General features: G+C 40.2%; 1 protein-coding gene across 1 annotated transcript; it reads right to left on the bottom strand.

Annotated features, from left to right (window-relative positions):
* Window positions 1-561: 561 nt before the first annotated feature.
* LOC122527264 (probable serine/threonine-protein kinase yakA) lies at window positions 562-9,330 on the bottom strand. Its single transcript, XM_043651279.1, has 2 exons — window positions 9,309-9,330; window positions 562-8,983 (listed from the first exon to the last, which is right to left on the bottom strand). The coding sequence occupies exon 2, from the start codon at window positions 8,972-8,974 to the stop codon at window positions 7,670-7,672; it is 1,305 nt and encodes a 434-aa protein (XP_043507214.1). The 5' UTR covers window positions 8,975-8,983; window positions 9,309-9,330; the 3' UTR covers window positions 562-7,669.
* Window positions 9,331-20,550: the final 11,220 nt, after the last annotated feature.

Consider the following 20,550-nt stretch of genomic DNA (forward strand, 5'->3'; position numbering starts at 1 on the left):
TCCATATCGTGCGTTATCCTTTTACTTTTCTTCTTCAGGTTAATTGTTTTTTACGCTGCATTTGTTGCTTGCATTCTTTTTCTGTTGCTGCTGATTCTTTGCTGTTCGATATTTTGGTAAAACGGTATGCGATACAACGACACAACTTTTTGAAACGAAATATGAGAAACGAATGAAGAAAAAAAAAGAAGAAACGACGTTATCCAACCACTCGAGAATCGTGTAACTTTTCGTACTGTGCACACGTGGACCACTTAGGACTAGAGTAAATTCATGCTTCTTTTCTCTTTCGATAATTTTATCTTTTACTTTTTCACGCTGATTAGCAAGTACGCGTGCAGTATGGCGAATCGCGAATGCACGTTAAAAATTGAAAATCCCTTTTCTATCTTGCTTTCGCGCTCCGTTTTGCATTTGCCGCATAGAACGCGCGACTATTGCCGCACTTTCTCTGTTCCCTTTTTGTATCCCTTTAGAACGTACATTTTCTTTTGTTCGTTTCTGTTTATTTTTCGTCAGCACACTTTTTTCTTATCTTTTTCTCGTTCGCTTTTTTTTTTATTATTTTAGACGCAGTCTTGTGACACGATACGAATTACAGTCGAGTGATCGGCACACGTCCCCGTAGATACAACCGTGCATCTTAAAATTTGTCCTAGCTCTATTAAAATGGGCCGCACACGCGGCTCGTATGGCGAATATACCCCATCGGGATACATCGATTTCAGGCGACTAACGGGGCTAGTTAATTTCGAGCAATCTACTGTCGACACGACGACGAAGGAGTTTCTTTTTTTTTTCGTTTTTTTTTTTAAGATGAAATCACTTCTAACATCAGAAAACGGTCCGTTTTGCATTTTCACTATTTTTCAATCACCTATTTGTATTTTCGCCTTAGAATCGAACATCCCTCGGGAACGTGCATTCGCTTCACGCGCCCGGCGCGATTTCGATGCAACTTCATCTTTTTCTTCATCTTTCTCTCGTCGCTCGCTCTCTCGTTCTCATTCTCTCTCTCTCTCTCTCTCTCTCCCTCTCGTTTCCTCTTTCTCTCTCGTTCTTTCATCTCATCCCTTTTTTTTTTTATCTTTTAATTAATTAACTCTGTCTTTCTCTGTAACCGTCTCTTCTCCGCGCTACTATTTACAATGTACAGTGTCGTGTGTTCTTTCTTCCTCGTGTCCTAGATTTGCGGTCACGGCGGGACTCTCGTAAAGTCTCGGAGATCCGTTACGTTTTAACTCTAGCTTGACGTCCTCGTCTCGATTTCTTTTTTCTCTATCGCGTTTTCTTTTTTTTCTTTCTTTTTTTCGTCAACTATTCTTTTGCCTTCGCACACTGGCTGGCCGCGACATCGTGCAGCCTCGTTCCTTCGTGCTTTCGCCCGAAAGAAAGAAAGATACCGTTTTTCAATTAAGGCGTTCGGTACAAATCGATCGATTATTAACAGTATTAATAATATTCACAGTATTATCGCGAATAGTAATAAGAATAATTGTAATCGTGCAAAAAAAAAAAAGAAAAAAAAAAAAGAAAAAGGAGGATTCGAGGACGTTGCGTTCGCATGGCGGCCCACACGCGCTGGCTGTCACTGCATTGCGTTCATACGTTCGGCTGGGATAGATTGCTCTAACTAATTCTCGGATAGATATCGTGGTAATAGGAACTTAATCGTACATCTTCACGGCAGCTCAATTCGATTAACTCTTCATAGGACTATATAGAATTTATATTTATTAATATTAATAATAATAATAATAATAATAATTATAATTATAATTATAATAATAATAATAATAATAATAACAAAAACGTATGCATTCTTCTTCTTCTTCTTCTTCTTCTTCTTTTTTTCTTTCCTTTCATACTAACAACGAACGAACGCACTAAAAGCTCGATACAAATATCCCAACCAACCCATCGTGTACATAAATAATTTGATGAAGAATACGATCAAACTTCTCTGTCCTGCAAGGAGTTAAGAAATGCAAGCTTGCTGGGGCTGTCGCCTCCACCTTGTTGTCCGTCGGCTATCTTTACACACTTTGCGGGCAACTGATCACTCTTGACGCGAAGGGCGTTCTGAAGAAGAATTTCGAGAAAAGAAAAAAAAAAAAAAAAGGAAACGTAGCTGAAGAAAAAGATGAAAGAATTCGCGATCATACAATTATCTACATGGACGCACGTACACGTAAAAACAACCTGGAAGAGCATGTGTATATGGAAAAAACGGATGGCAACAACAGAGTGATCAGCTTGGAGTACAGTGTCTGTATATATGTACGTGTACGTGTGTGTTTATGCGTGTAATTAGAAAAATCAACGAGACATCCATCAGGATATGCGTTCCACAAGTTGAAATGAATCTGAATAGGAAAAATCACTGCGTGGGCCAACCGCGAATCACAGCAACATCATCCGAACACGACAACGAGATTGCGCGAGTCCCCGTCACCGCTTTTGTATATCACTTACCACGGTAAATATATATAATAATCTTATATATATACTTCTTGTTTATATATAATATATAATAATATCTTATATGTGTATATTTTTCTTCACATTATATCTATTATATCATCTTTTATTTCCGCTTAAACGTACTTCTGCGCGTAGTTACTATTTATACTATATACAGTGTTTCATTTTTTCGTCCTCCTTTTCTTCTATGTTTCCGCTTCTCCGTGATTTTGTTCTAAAACTTCCCGAAAGAAAGTGTCCGTTGCACACCCATTTATATCATCTGTTTCGTTTCTTTTTTTTTTGTCATTTTCTTTTTTTTTTTTTTAACGTTTTAACATTAACACGTACGCCGGCGCAATCGTCGAAACACACGTGTGTATTTAGAACTTGTATATATCGTCGTTCTCTCGCACGGTTACAGTTTTGCTTTCTTTTTTTTTTTTTTTTTCTTTTTTTACTCGCATCCTCTTCCTCCACTTTATCACACTCGCCGTTCTCGAACCACCGAACTCGCAGGCACTCCTTCGGTACCGTGTCTTTGTCGCGTGTATGTGTGTGTGTGTGTGTGTGTGTGTGTGTGCACATGTATCGCGTATGTATGTGATCGTGTATCAATATTGCGTTTGAACGCAGCGAAGCTACATATCTCCGTGTAAAAAATACGAAATTATTTGTCACCTCCCGAGTTCCGCTTTTTTTTTTTCTTTTTTTTTTTCAATCCCCGAGAAGCGAGTCTACTGTGTCGCGTTTAACTGTTTCAAAACGCAGTGCTTGGTATTCCGTTGGACGATCAAATCGATCGATCGGTACAAAATGTTGCGACCAGGAGACACGAGTATATATATATAATATATATATACACATTAGTTCGCAGTTTTTTTTTTTTTTTTGGATTTTAATAAAATTCGATACATCGATCAGCGCCGATATTTTCACATTTCTGTTTCATTAGCGAGCAACAGCGTGTATAGAAAGAGAAATCACAAGTCGTCCGTCGCGGAACACCAAGCCGATGAGGTAGCGTTGCGAATCGCAAAACACGAAAAGGCATTGTACTTTGAGAGATGCATCAACGCGATGGACGAATTTTTGAACAATCTAGCATACGTTGCTGTATCTCGTGCTGCCACACGTGCTTTAACGTTAACGCTGTGGTTCCAATTGGTACACCATGCAAGAAAACAACATCGACCTTTTTTCCCTAAAAAAAAAATCCTCCGTACATTCACATCGAGCGCGCATACATAATTTCACGCAATGTTCGTTCGTACGTGTGTGTATATATGTATGTATGTATGTGTGTGTGTGCGTCTGTCTGCTATGTATTATGTGCAAATGTCATTTTCGTATATTTTTAACACTTTACGCGCGATCGTAGACAGAATTATGAACTCGAACGATTCGTTCGTTCCAAGAAATACAACGAGATGACGAGAACAATCTTCTTTACTTTTTTGTTTTTATACCTTATGATTGATGTTTGATCTCAAAGTGTTATCTTAAATCAGACGTTGCAATTTTCATTCGTTTGTAAGAAATTTCTGTTGATCCATATGTCAATTGCTTAACGATGTTTATTTCCTAATAATATTTACATTACATTGCAATCGTAGTAACATGTGTAAATTATTATTAAGTAATGTACAAAACGCTTGATCAAACACAGTCACAAATACGATAATCAGAAAATGGTGTTCCCTCATTAACGTATTTAAGAAAGCTCACAAATCGCTCGAGATTCATGCACGTGTACGTTTTTCCCCTAAAATTTTCCGCATTGTTAATGTAATATTGCTCGTTGTTTTTTCCCCTTCTTCTCTTTCTTTTTTTTTTTTTTTGTATGAAATGAGAGAGAAACGAATGAATGAAATAGAGGTGAGGCGATTAGCGTGGTGGAGGCCAACGTATGACAACAGCGTTGAATCGTGTACGAGAGGAGAGATGACGATCGAACGCATGAAAACGCGGGAAATTCGAATTTGTTGTTAAGATGGATGGATTGCAAGTGATTGAGAACAAAACAGATACAAGATTTTAGACATAGGAACAGAAAAAACAAAAAAAAAAAAAAAAACTGCCGAGAGTTGACGGTTCGTGTTAACAATTATTAGACTTAGCACGTAGTGTGTATCTATATACATCGAAGTATCTAAAACGTATCTCATGTACAAACGTGTCCATTTGTATACAAATGTCACGCAAGTACGTATGGTTTCTCTGTAATGCGTGCGTGCGTGCGTGTGTGTGTGTGTGCGTGTGTGTGTCATGTACGTGTATATATCATGTTGGCTTAACATTCAATTAATTACAGTTTAAATGAACTCGTGTCGCGAAGCGTTGCCGGTTAGAGCTTTCTTTCTTTTCTCATAATTTCCCATCATCGTTCTCTATCGCACAAGATAATCAGTCGATTTATAAATTATTAATTTTTTTTTTCTTTTTATATTCGCTTTATCGTTCATTAAACTCGCTTTACAACGCTTAACTTCGATTTAAGTATAGCTGCTCTGTTTGGGTTTCAGTTAGTGGACGTTGAGGACGAGATCGCGCGCGGATCGCCGTTCCTCTTCGCGAAGTGCGTATCGTCGAGTTTTATTTTACTTTATTTTCATTCTCTATTCTCTCCCCTTCCCCTTCGTCATCCTCCTCTTCATCCTCCTCTCCTCCCTTAATAATCTCTCCGTTCCACACCCCAAGTGAATTGTTGGTCACCTTCGTTCTCTGCTCGTCGGCCACTCTCTATTTTACAATAGTATTATAGTACATAATTATTAACGAGAGATCAGTGGCGCGCAGTGGCCTCCGCGCGACGACACGAAGGGACCGAATATTAATCCCGATCTCTAAAATGCAGGTACATTTGTTAGCATCATGCGCCAGAACACAGTTGCGCGTTCTATGCAACGTATTTCCATCCGTGATCCCTGTGTGCCTTCGATCGTCAATTTGGCCTTTGGTGAGAGGCCCAAAGTGATGTCCAGCAACAAAATTCGTCGGAGAACACTACAGATGGAAACACGTTAAATCGCGATGTGTCCTGTTCACGACGTCAGGACGTATCTAGACCTCTTAACGAAGACTGCAGGCGATCCGTGCGAATTTATGCACATGGCTCTGTGTGTTACAGAATTAAGCACCAGGGTGTGATCGTCCTAGCACCATATCGACTTTTCTGTGTACGAACCTGTATTTTTCTCCTGATGTACGTATATAGCATTATGTATGAGTGTATGTGTATGTGTGTATGCGTGTACGTGTATCAGCGTACGATATAGGCCACGGCGGTTATGTCTTATGTGTGTAAGTGTATCGTTAATGTGTAGTCAGAGTGTATGGCATTAATTAATCGTCGCCTGAATAGTCTTTCTAGTCCAAAGAGAAAACATCGATCGATGATGATGGACACTCCCGTTTCGATTGGCTGTCGTCGAACGACGCCGGACATCGCCGTAGAGTTCTCAACGTCAGCCGGCTAGGCGAGCGATATACATACAGTGAGCAACGAAAGTATTGTACTATTTTGGCCGTATGTTTACGATCTCGGTCCTGCTGGAAAATTTCTTAACGCATTTAATTTTATTAATGCACTATTAATTAAATTTTCTTTTAGAATATTCAAATATTTAGTTTTGTCCATGATTCCATCGGTGAATACGAGATTTCCAGGCCCATTAGCGGACATGCAGCCCCATTACGGAGCCTCCACCATGTTTCACTGTAGACTTCAAATTTTTTGAATCCAATTACTTGGCTGCCTCCGTACTATTCTCTTACCATCGGACCCAAATAAATTGAATTTATTTTCAGCTGAAAGAATAACAGTATTCCAAAAATTTATGTCCTTATTTATATACTCTTTGGCAAATTTTAAACGAAGTAATTGTTCTCTTCTTGCTAATGTATGGTTTCTCTCGTATGGGACTCTAACATGGAAATTGTTTTCACATTGAAATTCGAATACCTTCGTTGCTCACTGTACGTAAGAATATCACCATGCTGTGTGCCAATTGTTACCAAAAAGAAAAGAAAAAAAAGAAAATTAATTATAGAAGGAAGGAAAGGACACTTTTCCATCGAATGTATCAATTAGATTATTCTATGTGGATAAATAAGTCTATGTCGGAGTTTTGTACCGTCGTATGTTGTTGTTTTAAAGAGTCGGAGTGAGGGCTACACTGATCCTGGATACTTTTCCTATCCTATCGCCGGCCCGGGGGCGTGAACATTGAAAGCTCTGAGACTTTTTCATTTTCTCTTTTTTTTTCCCTGTCGCTCTTTCACTCTCTTTATTTCTCTCTTTCTTTCTCTTTCGTTCTCTCTCTCTCTCTCTCTCTCTCTCTCTCTCTCAGTCTCTGTCACTCCCACTCTATCTCTATCTTTTTGTCTGAGGTGCCGGTTGACGATATTTCGAGCGACTCGGGAACTCATATCGTGCGCCGCTGAATTCGCAGGTGCAGCTGCAAAAACAGATCGTTTCGATATAGTATAGCCATGCTCGTTTCGAGGTGGTTGCTGTTTAGTCGGAGGGAGAACCTGATCTCGCGTTGCTCGGCTCAAACGAAAATTAGAATCTCCCTAATGTGCACATAGATAAAAAATATGACTCTCCGCTAGTAATTTCTATCAGACTGGTAATTCACCAGTCTAATGTTAATTATTCCAACTAAAATAATACATAAAAGTATATAACATATCTTGAATCATATTTGATAATCAAAACAACACGAGGTTAGGTACCCGTTGGTTTATAAATTGTAATCACCTCTTGGTTTACTTCGAATATGAAGCATTTCCGATGGATCATTTCTGAATTCCGCGCTGCCTGCACCTGCGAACATAGGGTAACGAGACGCATATTCTCTCTCTTTCTCTCTCTCTCTCTCTCTCTCTCTCTCTCTCTATCAAAGAGTAGACCATCCATGCTGACTACCAGTGTAGTACGAAGTCGAACGTAACCGAGATAATCGATCGGTGCATAATTGACACGAACGGTAATAAATAAGAAAACGAAGACCTCCTGAAGTGTCGCCGACCAGGCGTCGCACATATTCGAAAGGCGGGCGGCAGGCAACCATCGCATCGTCTCTGCGTCTCGGGTTTTATGGTTCTTTTGCGAGTTTGTTGCCGGACACCCTATTTACTTGTTCTGCGGCATCAACGGGTAAAAATCGATGAGATGACTCAACGATGTCAAAATCGGGGGCTATGATCCAACGCACATCAACGATTCGTGCGTACTACTGTTACTGCCGGTACTGACGCAGGCACTACCCACGTTACTGCTGGCGCAACTGCCGCTAGTCGGCACCAGATGCTGTTGCTGCTGCTGTTGGTGATGATGCTGCTGATTCTGCTGATGTTGTTGCTCTTGCGCCGTCGTACTCCTAAGGATATCATCGGCAGAGAGGGGCGTCAACTTCCATCCAGGCATGAAGTCTAAGTCTAGATCCGGACCGATATCGACGTCCAGCAGCTCGTTGTTATTCAATGGATCCAACGGCGACTGACTCGAGAGAGACAGCACGCTGCCCCAATTAATCGAACGACTGTCGTCGCTATCGCCGATCCCGGAATCGGCATCTGTCTCGTTCGAAGACGTTGGCGGCATTGGGAACGGTGTTAACCTGCCCTGCTCGGGAGGTTGAAGCTGAGCGATCGGTGCCGGTATAACCGGCTCCATGGGCGGCGGACTTCTGTCCCTCTCCATCTCGCGTTCCAGATGCCTCAGCGTATTGCAGATGAGGACCGATCGATGAAGGCTCGGATCCGGAAATTGGCGATACCTCGCCAGTTTGCACATCGAGATATTTAAAACCGCCAGCCGCCTTTGTCTGTAACACGCTCTACCACGCCGACACCAGCTTGACCTCGAACCCTCGCAGCACCTCTCGTTCGCTCGGTAACTGGAACCAAGCTCCAAGTAACTCTTTCCATTTTCTTCTCTCCGTATCGTTGGTGGCTCGTAATGATGAGGTGCCCCCCACTGTGGCTGAGGCCTGGACAGTTGACTGTAACCGTTGTTACCGACCGGACTGCTAGGTCCGCGCTGATGATGGTAGTAGTGCTGCGGATGATGGTGCAGATGCGCCACCGTAGACGGTGGAGGTGCTGACGTCGGCGTCGACGACTGCTGTTGCTGCTGCTGCTGCTGTTGTTGTTGTTGCTGCTGTTGCTGCTGCTGCTGCTGCTGCTGTTGTTGCTGTTGCTGCTGCTGCTGCGCCGTTTGATGTTGTTGTTGTTGTTGTTGCTGTTGCTGCTGCTGTTGCTGGGGGCTTGTCGACGTCGGCTGACAAGGATTTGTTTGTAGGCAGGGCGGACTCACTTCCATGTCGTAATAAGAAGCCGGCGTTTGGCTCAACGGGGGCGTGTAACTATCCTCCATCGCCCACCAGCTACCCTCCACCCGGCCCAACTTCGATGGGCTTTCGCCCATATCCATGTCGAATTCCATGCAGCCCACACCTCCCTCCAGTTTACGTTTTCCTGCCGTGGCCTGCAGACCCATCATTGCACAACTCTAAAAATAAATCAATTACACGACATTATAGCCTCTCTATGTATGGATTCGCTTCTACATACATAAAAGCATATATAATTAATTTCATACTTCTTTCTGATGCACCAATTTTAATATTTTGAAAAATTAAATTACTGTTAATAAAATTGCAATGAATATGGTGGCATATTTTTATTAGAAGAAGTATGAACTTGAAATTGTAATTAGACGAGTTAGTTCTTATTATTAAATGAAAAGTAGAAATAGAATTTTAAAATTTTTACAGATGGGGAAAAATTTGAACGAGAGAAACTAGGGACGATTTAGGGACATGATCACGAAAGACCTTGCCAAGTCTCGATACTCTGCTACAAGCAAGAGAGTAGGCAAAACGGCATGACTCAGAGGGTCGGCTCGCTGACAGACGTTGGAGAATGACGTCAGGCGTCTCCCTACCCTAGCCTGGAAGAAGTCATCGTTGGAATGGATGATCGAGTAGGTATGGAAGAGAAGGGGGCACAAATGGCGAAGGGGACAGAGGAGTGTTGTTACTCATGGGTTCAATCAGCAAGCATGCGGGCCGCTTGTGAAATACTCCTCTTCATTTTATCTTTCCCGCCGTCTTTGTTTTCCTTTTCTTTCGTCTCATATCCGTCCGAAGATATATAATAATATATCGAGTATATAAAAATAATATTATTTCCAATCTCGAGGCTGATTGGTAATTTTCCTACATAACTTAGGACTCAATCTAGTCTCATACGTGATATACTATTATTCCATTATAATATAAAAATTAAATTCACTTTGCTTTATATTAAAATAGAATATAAAGTTTATACATATACAAATAACGTCTTGTGATCCACCGTGATATCAACTACGAAAAACGTGATCGACCCAAGCAACAAAGCCCCAAACAAATGATAAAGCACATGATTTACATCCATGCACATACAATTCAACAACTGTGCGAGTGAAAGTAAGTAAATAATCGTTTCTCCCTCTCTCGCTTTTGCTTGCCGAAGCGAGTTACCAAAGGGGGCAAAGAGAGCGACGAGAAAAACTTTGAAAGGTAAAAAATTGTGTGAATTTCATTGAGAACCACTGACAGTGCAGTTAGTTGAGCGAATTGCCGTGGGATGTCACCAGCGACACGTTCGTCATTTTGTCGGATCCACGTGGCCTGCACATGACGTTTGATTTCAGAAGAAAAAAAAAGCAAAAACAGAAATGGAGGGAATAGAAGTCGCGAAGAGCTGACCTATGAGTAGGGGATGCACGGTGGCGTGAACGTCATTTAACAGATAATCGATGCGTTATGTTGTTCGGCCAATACGAAGGCCGCGTATGTAACTGGCAAGAACAACGGTGAGAAAAGGAGGGGAAAAAAAGTTCCGAGGAAACGAGCAATGCCATCAGAGACGATACCGCGCGCACTCGTGATATAATCGTGGTAATAAAACAATTTTTGTTTAACGAAACTTCCAACGAATAATACGCAAAAAAAAAAAAAAAAAGAAAGAAAAAAGAAGAAGAAGAAAAGAAAAAGTTGGAACGAAATGAAGAATTTCAAAGCATCTTTTTTAATTATGACGGTAATTATCGATACAAGAAATGAAATTACCTTTTATCAAAACAACTTCATCAAGAACCCTTGAAAAGAATGACAGATTTCCTTAGAAACGATTTATAGATTTCTAGAAGTAACTAGTTAGTACAGCGGCGGCAGCAACAGCAGCCAACGACTCAATCTCGACTCCGACAGTGTACATCCGCCGCGGCGGCCTACTTGGAATACGACTCGTTCGCGAAGGTTCTCCTTCCAACAGGGTCGACCAGTCCCCGAGCTCTTCGAGAGACGATTCATGGAATCGTGGGGAAAACAATGACGGATCGTATCCGCAAGCTTGATTTCGCCTTCCATCATGGTGAAAACGTGATTTTCTCAGGAAAGTACTTCTCGTTTTGTCGATCAATGCTTTCCCAATACCCTTGTTTGTATCACACGCATCATTTTTATTCGACAATATTCGTGTAACGCTTATATCATTTTCATTTTTTAAACGTAGACGGTTCGTTTCGATAAAAGTAGAACACAAAACGAGAAGAATAATGAATGTCTATTTTACAGCAGATTTTGTATCTTCTTAAGTGGCAACAAGTCGTATTAATTGAAATGTTTGAGATGAAGACCTCGGTGAACGCGCCGAAGAATTCAACGGGCATCCTGACAAACAATGTTTGCGAAACAAGGTCCGGGCACTTGTTGAATCGAGGCGGCCACTGGGTGGTTGCTGAGGGGAGTTACCGCGTAACGGATTAGCTGTGTGTGGCAGAAATGCACAGCTCTTAACTGCCCATAAATCAAAGTCAAGAAGTATGCTCATCCCACTCTCTTTTCCTCTCGCGGAATCTTTAAGGGTTGTGGTTCGCGCGACCGAAGAATCTTTTAAGTCTCGCCTAAGTTATGGAATCGTAGCACTGATTTCTGAGGGTAAGTTGTTCTTATTGTGCCTTTAAATTTTTTTACGATGCAAGCAATTCGACCGCGGCAATGAAAATGCTTCCGGCTGTAAAGCACATTGAAAGCGTCTGAAATGAAAATATTTTTTGTATTAGAACTTCATACAACTACTCTACCATTTTCTTCTTTATATTCCAGGTAGTTTTTTCATTTTCATTAAGTAACATTAAATTTTTTCACACACGAGTGCCACCTATCAGTGAACCGTGTAATCAACTCGCGAGAAGGATTATTTTGAAATTAGTCAAATAAACGTATGTTCAAAACAGTGTGTATTTCTCGATATTACAGCTGTAGAGTGCTCCTGTTGTTAAACAATTTATCGTGAAATGAGATAAATCAATTGACAAATTTACTAAAGATGAATAAACAAAAGAAATTTATGAAAAATTCTAGCAACACTCTTTCAAATAATTATCGTTAAATACATGTCATTATGTCGACAAATTACACAGAAAGTTTGATGACAGAGTTTCTATAAACAAATTCGCTCCAATTTCTGTTTTATCGTCAGGAATGTAGGTCAATGGAGTAAACGTGAGAGAAGTACCAGAACTAGAAAAGATTCATGACGACTGTGCTCGCAATAAGATAATGTTCACTGCGTGAAGCCTATCTAGACTGACTGCAGCATACGCATGAGAAGATTAATAAAGTCAGCTTTTGCGTCACTCTTGGTAAAGTCAAACGAAATTGTACTTGATATAGAAACAGGGTAGAAATAAGAACACGAACAAAAGGTAATAATAATAGAAGTGAATTTTTTTCGTATGCATGTAAAAAGTAGTCGAAATATCTTTAACTTGATGAAAATACGTTTACTTGAATAAAAATTCAATTCTATTTCATTTCTTACAACTACCGAGCAAGCACAGTAGACGATACTATAAGATACGAGAGAAGAATTAAAAGTAGAGGAGGTTTGTTGTGGATCCGGCTATGCCTGACGATGAGGTAATGTTTGCTACACGAGTCAAAGCTATCTAGTCAGCCAAAGAACGAACACACACGAAGCCCTGCTCGAACCACTCGGAGCTCCGTAGATAAAACCAGTCGGTGTGTGGCGTCGTACATTCCTAAGCTATATGTGTGCAAGCTAAGCATGCGTGCATACATCGAAACGGCAATACTGCAAGATCGAATATTCGAAACCGTTTTTGAATTCAAATGCTACCAAATTTTCGGTGCGGCATTAATTGTAGCATATATTTAGCGATGGAAAATATTCAAAGGCGCTGCGCCTCTTTAGAGGTTAGGTCAATAACTGAGTCGTACCAATGTACGAATACAATCTAATTGTTTCAAGGAAAAACGTAAATAATGAAGTGAGATTCATCGCTAGAAGGAGAAAAGCGAAACTGAAACTTAAAATAAGTAATGTTACATTTTGTTGGAGTATTGATATAAAAAAAAAAAAAAAAAAGAAATCATTGCATCGTGAAAGTAATATCGCAACTCGAATTCGAAATTACATAGCAGCAGCATAAATGTAATCAAGTCTACGCGCGTTGTCTACGAATTTTCTGCGCTGCTCAGGCACCAGAAAAACGACATCGAAACGACGTTGGTGCTGGCAGTCGGCAGTCATGACAACATGACGTCAACCGGCCGTGTGTTATTTTCGAAAGGGGACTCGAGCAGCGCGCCGCCTCCCGGCGAGATCGCCAACTACGAAAAACAGCTCGACAACGACGTCGCGCACCACAGTATCGGGCCAAGAAATAACAACGCGCACGATATAGCTCGCTGTGTTATGATTATCGAGCGCAATTCCGTCAGGTATATTTAAATAAATGAGAAACCGACAAGCATTCCCTTGGATAAAAAAGATTTTCGTTTCTCGCGCGGAATTAACCGCGAGCGACTTCAATGTTTCTCCAACTGGCAATACCATCGTCCTATATTGTCTAGTTTTTATCCGTCCATTTATCAATGACGCGCTGCATTATTTATAGGTACAACGTTCTGGATAATTTTCCACGATACAATCGGATATATTATTAAAATAATTCGGAATATATATTTAAAAAACTGTAACAATTTCACGCAAATTATTTTTGATGTATATTTATCTAAGAAACTATCAAGTAATATCACTGACAAAGGAAAAAAAAGAGGTAATCGTTATACATCTCTTTTGTTTGAAATGAACGTGTTTGGAACGACTTTTGTTCATTCTGATCGAGTTATTCGTTGAAATTATGATGGTCCCAAGGAAGTTTTCGAAATCGACAGCGTTTCAACCATGAATTACGCAATCGTCGAATTTCATTTCGCGATATGGCGCAAGATCTCTCACCGAGCGGCGAGAGTCACTTCAAATTCGACTTTGAGTTTCGCGCGTACGATCCTGGAAGCTGTTTGAATGCCTAGCTTTAACGGTGTAAAGTCCACGGCAGATTAGCGGTATGTTATCTCGTCGAACGGATAAGATTGTCGGGGAGCAAGCCAGTTAGACTTAAGTTTCAAGGACTTGCAAAATCACGCTCATCGTCGCGAACTTCGAAAAATTCAACATCGCTACGTCTTTGCATTTTTTTTTTTTTTTTAAATTAAACAATCTTCTTTTAAACAAATTAACGTTGGATTTTTAATTAAATTTTTCATAACTTGATGGAAATTTCTATCTTTTTTTATCGATTATTTATATAGGAAAAATTTGAGAAATCTGATAACTTCGAGACGGAAAATTTCTTAGTGTTGCACTGAGATTTGACTTTTATACATCGCTACGTATGTATATACATGCTGCATGTTATTTTTATTTTTATATGCTTCTTTATATACTTTGAATAGAATAGTATGCTGAATCTATTATAAGTAGTTGGATGTTCTTAGAAAATAATCAACTATGGAAAAATATGATTTTGATGAATTCAAGTAACGATATCTGCGATTGTACGAAAAGAATACTGCATGTTACGTGTTTTCGCTTTCTTCATATCATTGAAAGTTCAGAACACCAGTTCTTATTGGATTTCGGTTAAATTGCATTATTTTTTATAAAATTATTTATTTTCTATAAAATTCGTTTCTTTCTGTATCTTTCTCTAGTTCAATTAATTGCGAACAATTCAATTAAATGCAAACTGATTAAAATTGTCACATGCAACGTTTCTCTTCATAGATAAATTACATAAAATAAAAATGACACTACAAGAGATTTGCAATAAATTAATGACAAAGTACAATAATTTTATACACGTCGTTAGAATTCATTTCAAAAAATACTTGAATCAAAGTACCAATTCGAAAATGATGATACATTTAAATAAGACGATTCGAAATCGATACGAAGAAACAAAAAATTGAAATTGTTGTATAGTCGATCGCGTGTGAAGAAACGACCAGCCGAAAGACGGTATCGCGGCTAGAATGAAACAGGCCACGCAAGGGGTCAGTTTACGACCTTCACATAAAAAAAAAAAAAAAGAAAAAATACGAGAGCCAGTACACGATGTTACTGCGGATCGTCCAAAAATATGATGAATAAGCATTATCCTGCGTGAACATGATCGTGCAGGAGCAACGTTATATATCTGAGCCACGTGTTTGATTCATTGATAATAAAGAGAGTCGCACAAAAGGATAAGGGGTGAAAACTACCCTCGATGCATGTCTGTAGCAATAGATGACGATCTATTCTCTCTCATCTGTCCATCGCCCTCCATCAAATGCAAATTTTGCCGCAATTGAATTTTGCAACAATGTATATGTACAATACGTACAAAATTCAAGAAATCTGCACGTGCATAAAAATCCTGAACGTTATATTCATGCGTAGGTCTGTGTTAAAACTTATATAAAGATAGTGAATTGAAATAAAATATAAAACACACAAGAATTTACATATTTATACGTGGGTATTAAAAATATTGAACAGAACTGCATAATTTCTGCTGTAATTCTTCAGGTAATCAATATATATTACACCCTTCATTTAAAATTGAAATTAAAAGCTCCAACAAAAGTTTTCAAATACGTTCGAACACCACTAAATTTTTTTTCTTTCTTTTCGTTCCAACTAGGAAAATAACTCAAACTCTTAATCTCAAATTTTCCCGGAAAACTTTCCCTCTCTTCCCCCCAAAAAAATACGAAGAAAAATCGGCATGGGAGCGAAGCAAAACCGTCGCCCCCGAAGAATAGCCCCGCGATTGTTGACCCAGTTCTGCGGCACGCGGTGCAACATTTGCAACCGCGAAAATACGAGTGGTCGGTACGCGCCCATGGGAGTTTGTATGCGGCACGCACAAGCGCAATAAATGCATCGCGCGCTTACACGCACGCCAAGATATACACGTACACAAGAGCGAGTGGTATATCCTGCGTATCCTTTGTATAATCGTATATATATATATATATATATGTATATCTGGTGCATGTACAACTTTCACGATAAATACACTAGCCTATATACTCTCTTTCTGGTCGTCCCAGCGAGGAGAAAATCTACGCGCGCGCTGGTCGGTCCTACATTAGGGGATGAATAAAGGAAGGTCTCCGAAAAGGGAGGGTTGCTTCCCTTGTGCAAGCGGTTCTCATTACCCCTTGATAATTCTACGTCGTATAATAGAAAAACACCATGGAGACTGTTCATCGTACGTACGTCCTTCTTCGTTACAATCTGCTGAAAATGAAGCAAACTGACGTTTCTGTCATATTTGTATTTTTTCGTTTCACCTAGTCATTGATCTTATTCATTTAATTTCGTATTGTTTTTATCTTGTTTTCTTACTGGCAACTTTAGATAAAAAAAAAAATAGAATTTCGCGAATAGAAATGGAAACCCTTCGTTGAATATTTTATATATTTTTGCAAATTATAAATTTTGCAAATTATACATTTTACAAATTTCGCCGTTGACGACACTGAGATTTCCTAACTGAGATTATCGTCAATTCCAGGTTAGAGATAACTCGGATACTCGATTGGAAACAGGTCCAATAACTCGTGTACTTGCTACGTGGGGTAAATATGCGTTTGTCAGAAGTGCACTGTGTATCAAGAAAAATTGAGAACCAATGGCACGTAATCTAGTAGGGCGCGTGGCATCTGCGGTGCCCTAAACGAAGGGTCCGGCACCCTGAGCACTCAGAATCGTCGAGAGAGAGAGACAAAAAAAGGAGAGAATGGAAGAGGGTGGATGAGGGGTGGAAAATTGGAAGAGAGAGGGGGGAATCAGCGGAGAAACGGAAATGTAGTTGGCTTCTTAACGTCGCTCCCGCTGACGTTGAAATAAAGAGATCGAAAACGAAGATGTGATATTTCAACCCCCACCCCTCTCATCTGGTCGCCGTTGAAGAATCTGGCTTAATTTCGTTCGAAAGAGAAACTCAAATAAGGTAATTCGAATCAGAAGGGACAGATTGTAACCTTCTTTCACTTTTTGATTCCGTTTGTCGCCTTAAAGGGAGACAGAGGGAGGATCTTTAACCCTTCGCTGCTTAATACTGGGTTCGTTCGTTAAAAAGTAGATAAAAATATGTATGTATGTTTATCATACTATTTCATGGATGCCTATACCCTGTTGCTTGAATTGTTTTCATGAAAATACAATGTCCTTGCATTCGTCACGTGAGAGTTAAAAGGTATGAGATGTTTAAATGAATTTATAATAGATTCACGGAAAACTCATTTTACTCCCCAAGCGAGTTCGTTTTCCCTTATTAAGGCTGTATTTTATTTTCTGTCTTTATTGCTATAATTTGGAGGTGATAAGAATCGAAAAGTTCACAGCAAGTTACAAGTAATTAAAGACGGCGTGCTTAATCGGAAGATGGGCCGAATTGTTCGATCTCGGTTCCACGCGAAACAAGTTCCGATAAATCTGGTGGAAAACCGGCCGCACCAACTCGCGGAACTTCATTTAAATCGGTAAAACTATTCCATTGCATACCTATCCTCCTCTCCGTCGCCCCGCGGAAACCGCACAATCCCCTCGACTGGCAAAAATAGAAATCGAAGCGTTGAACCCGGTGTCTAAAAGCAGAAATTGCAATTTTCAAACGAAACCCTTCCAATTTAAATTACTACAAACGTTTTATAAACTATTCCTACCCTTTTTTGTTTTTTTTTTTTTTTTTTTTTTTTTGGTTCAAAAGTGCTCTGAAATTGTCCGTCGTTTAAAAAAAAAAAAAAAATAAAGACAATCGAGAAACACACGCACGCATAAAACATATTGTATTGTATATACGAAAGAGGTGGCTTCACCTGACGCGACTGGTCGTGGTTGCTCACTTTTGTTGCTAACTTATAAAACAAAAGAGGCTGTTCACTTTCGAAGGAAGCCACGGGTAGACGGTAGCCACGTACAGCTGTAAACACACACGTGGGTGGCTACCTTTGTCGTGTGGGAAGAAAGCCGTACAGGGGTGGTTAAAAAAAGAGGGGCCATATGGCAGACAACGGACAGCACCCCTACGTGTGGGAGCCCTCCCTTTCTCATGCATTCTTTTTTTCACCCCTCCGGCCTTTTTAACGCGCAGCATCTTCCTGCTTACACGTGCACACAATGCAACGCAACATTCGATCCATTATCGGTACATTTTCGCCCGCCGAGCCCCTCATTTTCATCGGCGAAAATGAAATTTCAGGAACTGGCCGAAGCAAACAGAGTGCAACGAACGTAATCTTCCATGAATATCATATACACGTTACGTATGGTAATTCTTCCAGTCATTTTCAACTCACACTTATATACATTTTTCTCTTCTTCTCTGATCCTTCAACGAAATTTAGCAAATTGACAAAAAAAAAAAAGGAAGTTAAGATAAGCAGAGAAAAAGAAAATATTCTTATTCATTAGCGTGCAAACTTAAGACTTGAAAAATACGTTCGTCGCAAAGAAATAGAGATTCTTCTGACGTTGACATAATTTTGTCCACGATTGGAGAGTTAGGTAAAATATAAAAAAAAAAAAAAAACTCATTATTGCAATTTTCATATAATTCTAGTTCATAGCAAGTGTTCGAACTATCCCTTCGCACAAACTGGATCGCAAGTGTGAAATACAGTATCAAAGCTGATGACAATAATTAGACGAGGCGCGAGGATGTGCGAGAATGGTGAAAGCGGGTGATGCACGGGTGTGAAACACGTTGGCGGTGACGAGCGGACGCGTTGGCTGAAGTTTACGAGATGGCCATCGTCGGACAGTCAAAGAAGGAGGGAATAAGATGGTCACAACGTCGCAGGTGCCATCACTGGCCATGGTTAAATAATACACACGATGCATGCATTCGCCAGCACATGACGAGTGGCACGGTCGCAAGGTGCATTCGAGTCGTGTGGCAAACAGGTAGGTTTCGCGTGACGAATCCTCCACACAGGACAACAGGGTACAGGTTGCCAACATGGACAGGGTGTGTAAATACAAATCATGGGTATTATGGTTCGAAGGGTCGAGAAAGAAAGAAAGAAAGGAAGATCTTTCATTGAAAGAAAGATGTCTTACGGGGGATGTTGTTTGAACCTGCTTTTCTTCGCTTAATTAGTCCCTTATTTTTCTTCAAAGGGAATTCCACTGTCTGTGGAGGAACTGGGTCAATGGACGGAATTTTAGTCTCCAATTTGTTGTTTTATTGGAGATCGTATATATTAGTAGAGTTAAACGCGTGAATATTGTAGAATTCTTTAACGTTGGAAATTTAGAAATACGAATGAGTTTAGGATATAATATTCTAAGTAAATTCGCTTCAAAATTTGCAGTTTGAACAAAGACGGTAGGAATCAGAAACGTTTCAAAAACCTACGAAAACCCTACAGATTTGATACAATAATTTGCATCACGATAGTTTGCTTTTTCCCTCGTGCTCCACCCTAAATTTCGAGTTTAAAAACAGTTGTTTATAAGTATGTTAACAATCCATTCAATCAAATCGCTCTTTCACAAAGTTTGCAACAACCTTTCAGTTCCATCCAAAGTGCAAGTTTTACTTCTCATCATCCCGCAAGAAGAGACCATCAACCGCGCGATACTGGACCAAAAGGTGGATAAAAATTACATGGTAATCACAGTTGGTAGGATATCTTGCGGAACTAGGTTATCGCGAGAATTGGAAGCAGATATCGGTACAGAACGTCAATGTTTCACGCTAGGGAACATCGCGTAACACCGAGGAGAATTCCATTTACGACGATCAAGGAGCACCTGATCCCCTCGATCGATTCACCTTGCCTCGCCGAGCGGCGAGAATACATCGATGATCGCGTTGCAAACTCCATTGTTCCGATCTTCCGACTATCGTGAGCACGCGACCGACCGCCTCTTTTCGTCCCCTACCACACACACACACACACACACACACACACGTACACGATTCTCGTTCGTCCAAAAGGCAAGTGACGAAAGTCAACGAATACCCGTCCGCCGATAAGATACGCTTCTTAATTTAGTTTGAGTCATATCGCGTATCTATTTCACGTCGTGTGCATCTCTGGACTGACCGAACGAAATCGATAAAGAGGCACACCGTGTTATACAATGTGTCGCTAAAACGGAAATCCTCGATCCGACGAATGTACAGTTTACTAAGGTCCCTCGATCGGACCTGTTGCTTGACCAGCGACGTTTAATATTAATCGAGTATACAGCTACCAGCCACCTCCTTTCACCGGTTCTTAACCCTCCTGCGGTTCTTGAATTTGTTATGTTTGCCTATCTTGCTTCTGGTTTCTCGGATGGAAAGAGGATTTTCCATGGTTTTCAACCCGTTGACCGACTTATTTTCCCCAATGCTGGATTCTAGGCCCGAGATTCCCGGTTCATTACCGGAAGAAGTTCATTTTATTTTTTTACCGAGCGGCGGCGCGCGGCTAAAGTTATTATTTAATTAAGTGTGAAACTGAGGCGATGAAACTGGCGAAAATTGAAATAGCGTAATTGGATTTTAACCGATAAGACCACTTAACTGCAGTCGAGTCGAGTTTAATCTTTGCAAATATGAACATAATAACGCGGCTTGGCTTTAACTTATTTTTGTAAACAACGAGCTACGTTAAAAAAATAAGTCGAAAGAGATCGGAAATGCAAATGGCTAACTAACTCTCACCTAGCATG

The sequence above is a fragment of the Frieseomelitta varia genome, unplaced genomic scaffold (assembly GCF_011392965.1).
Source record: "Frieseomelitta varia isolate USP_RPSP 00005682 unplaced genomic scaffold, Fvar_1.2 scaffold_1023, whole genome shotgun sequence".
In the NCBI taxonomy this organism is placed as follows: Eukaryota; Metazoa; Arthropoda; class Insecta; order Hymenoptera; family Apidae; genus Frieseomelitta; species Frieseomelitta varia.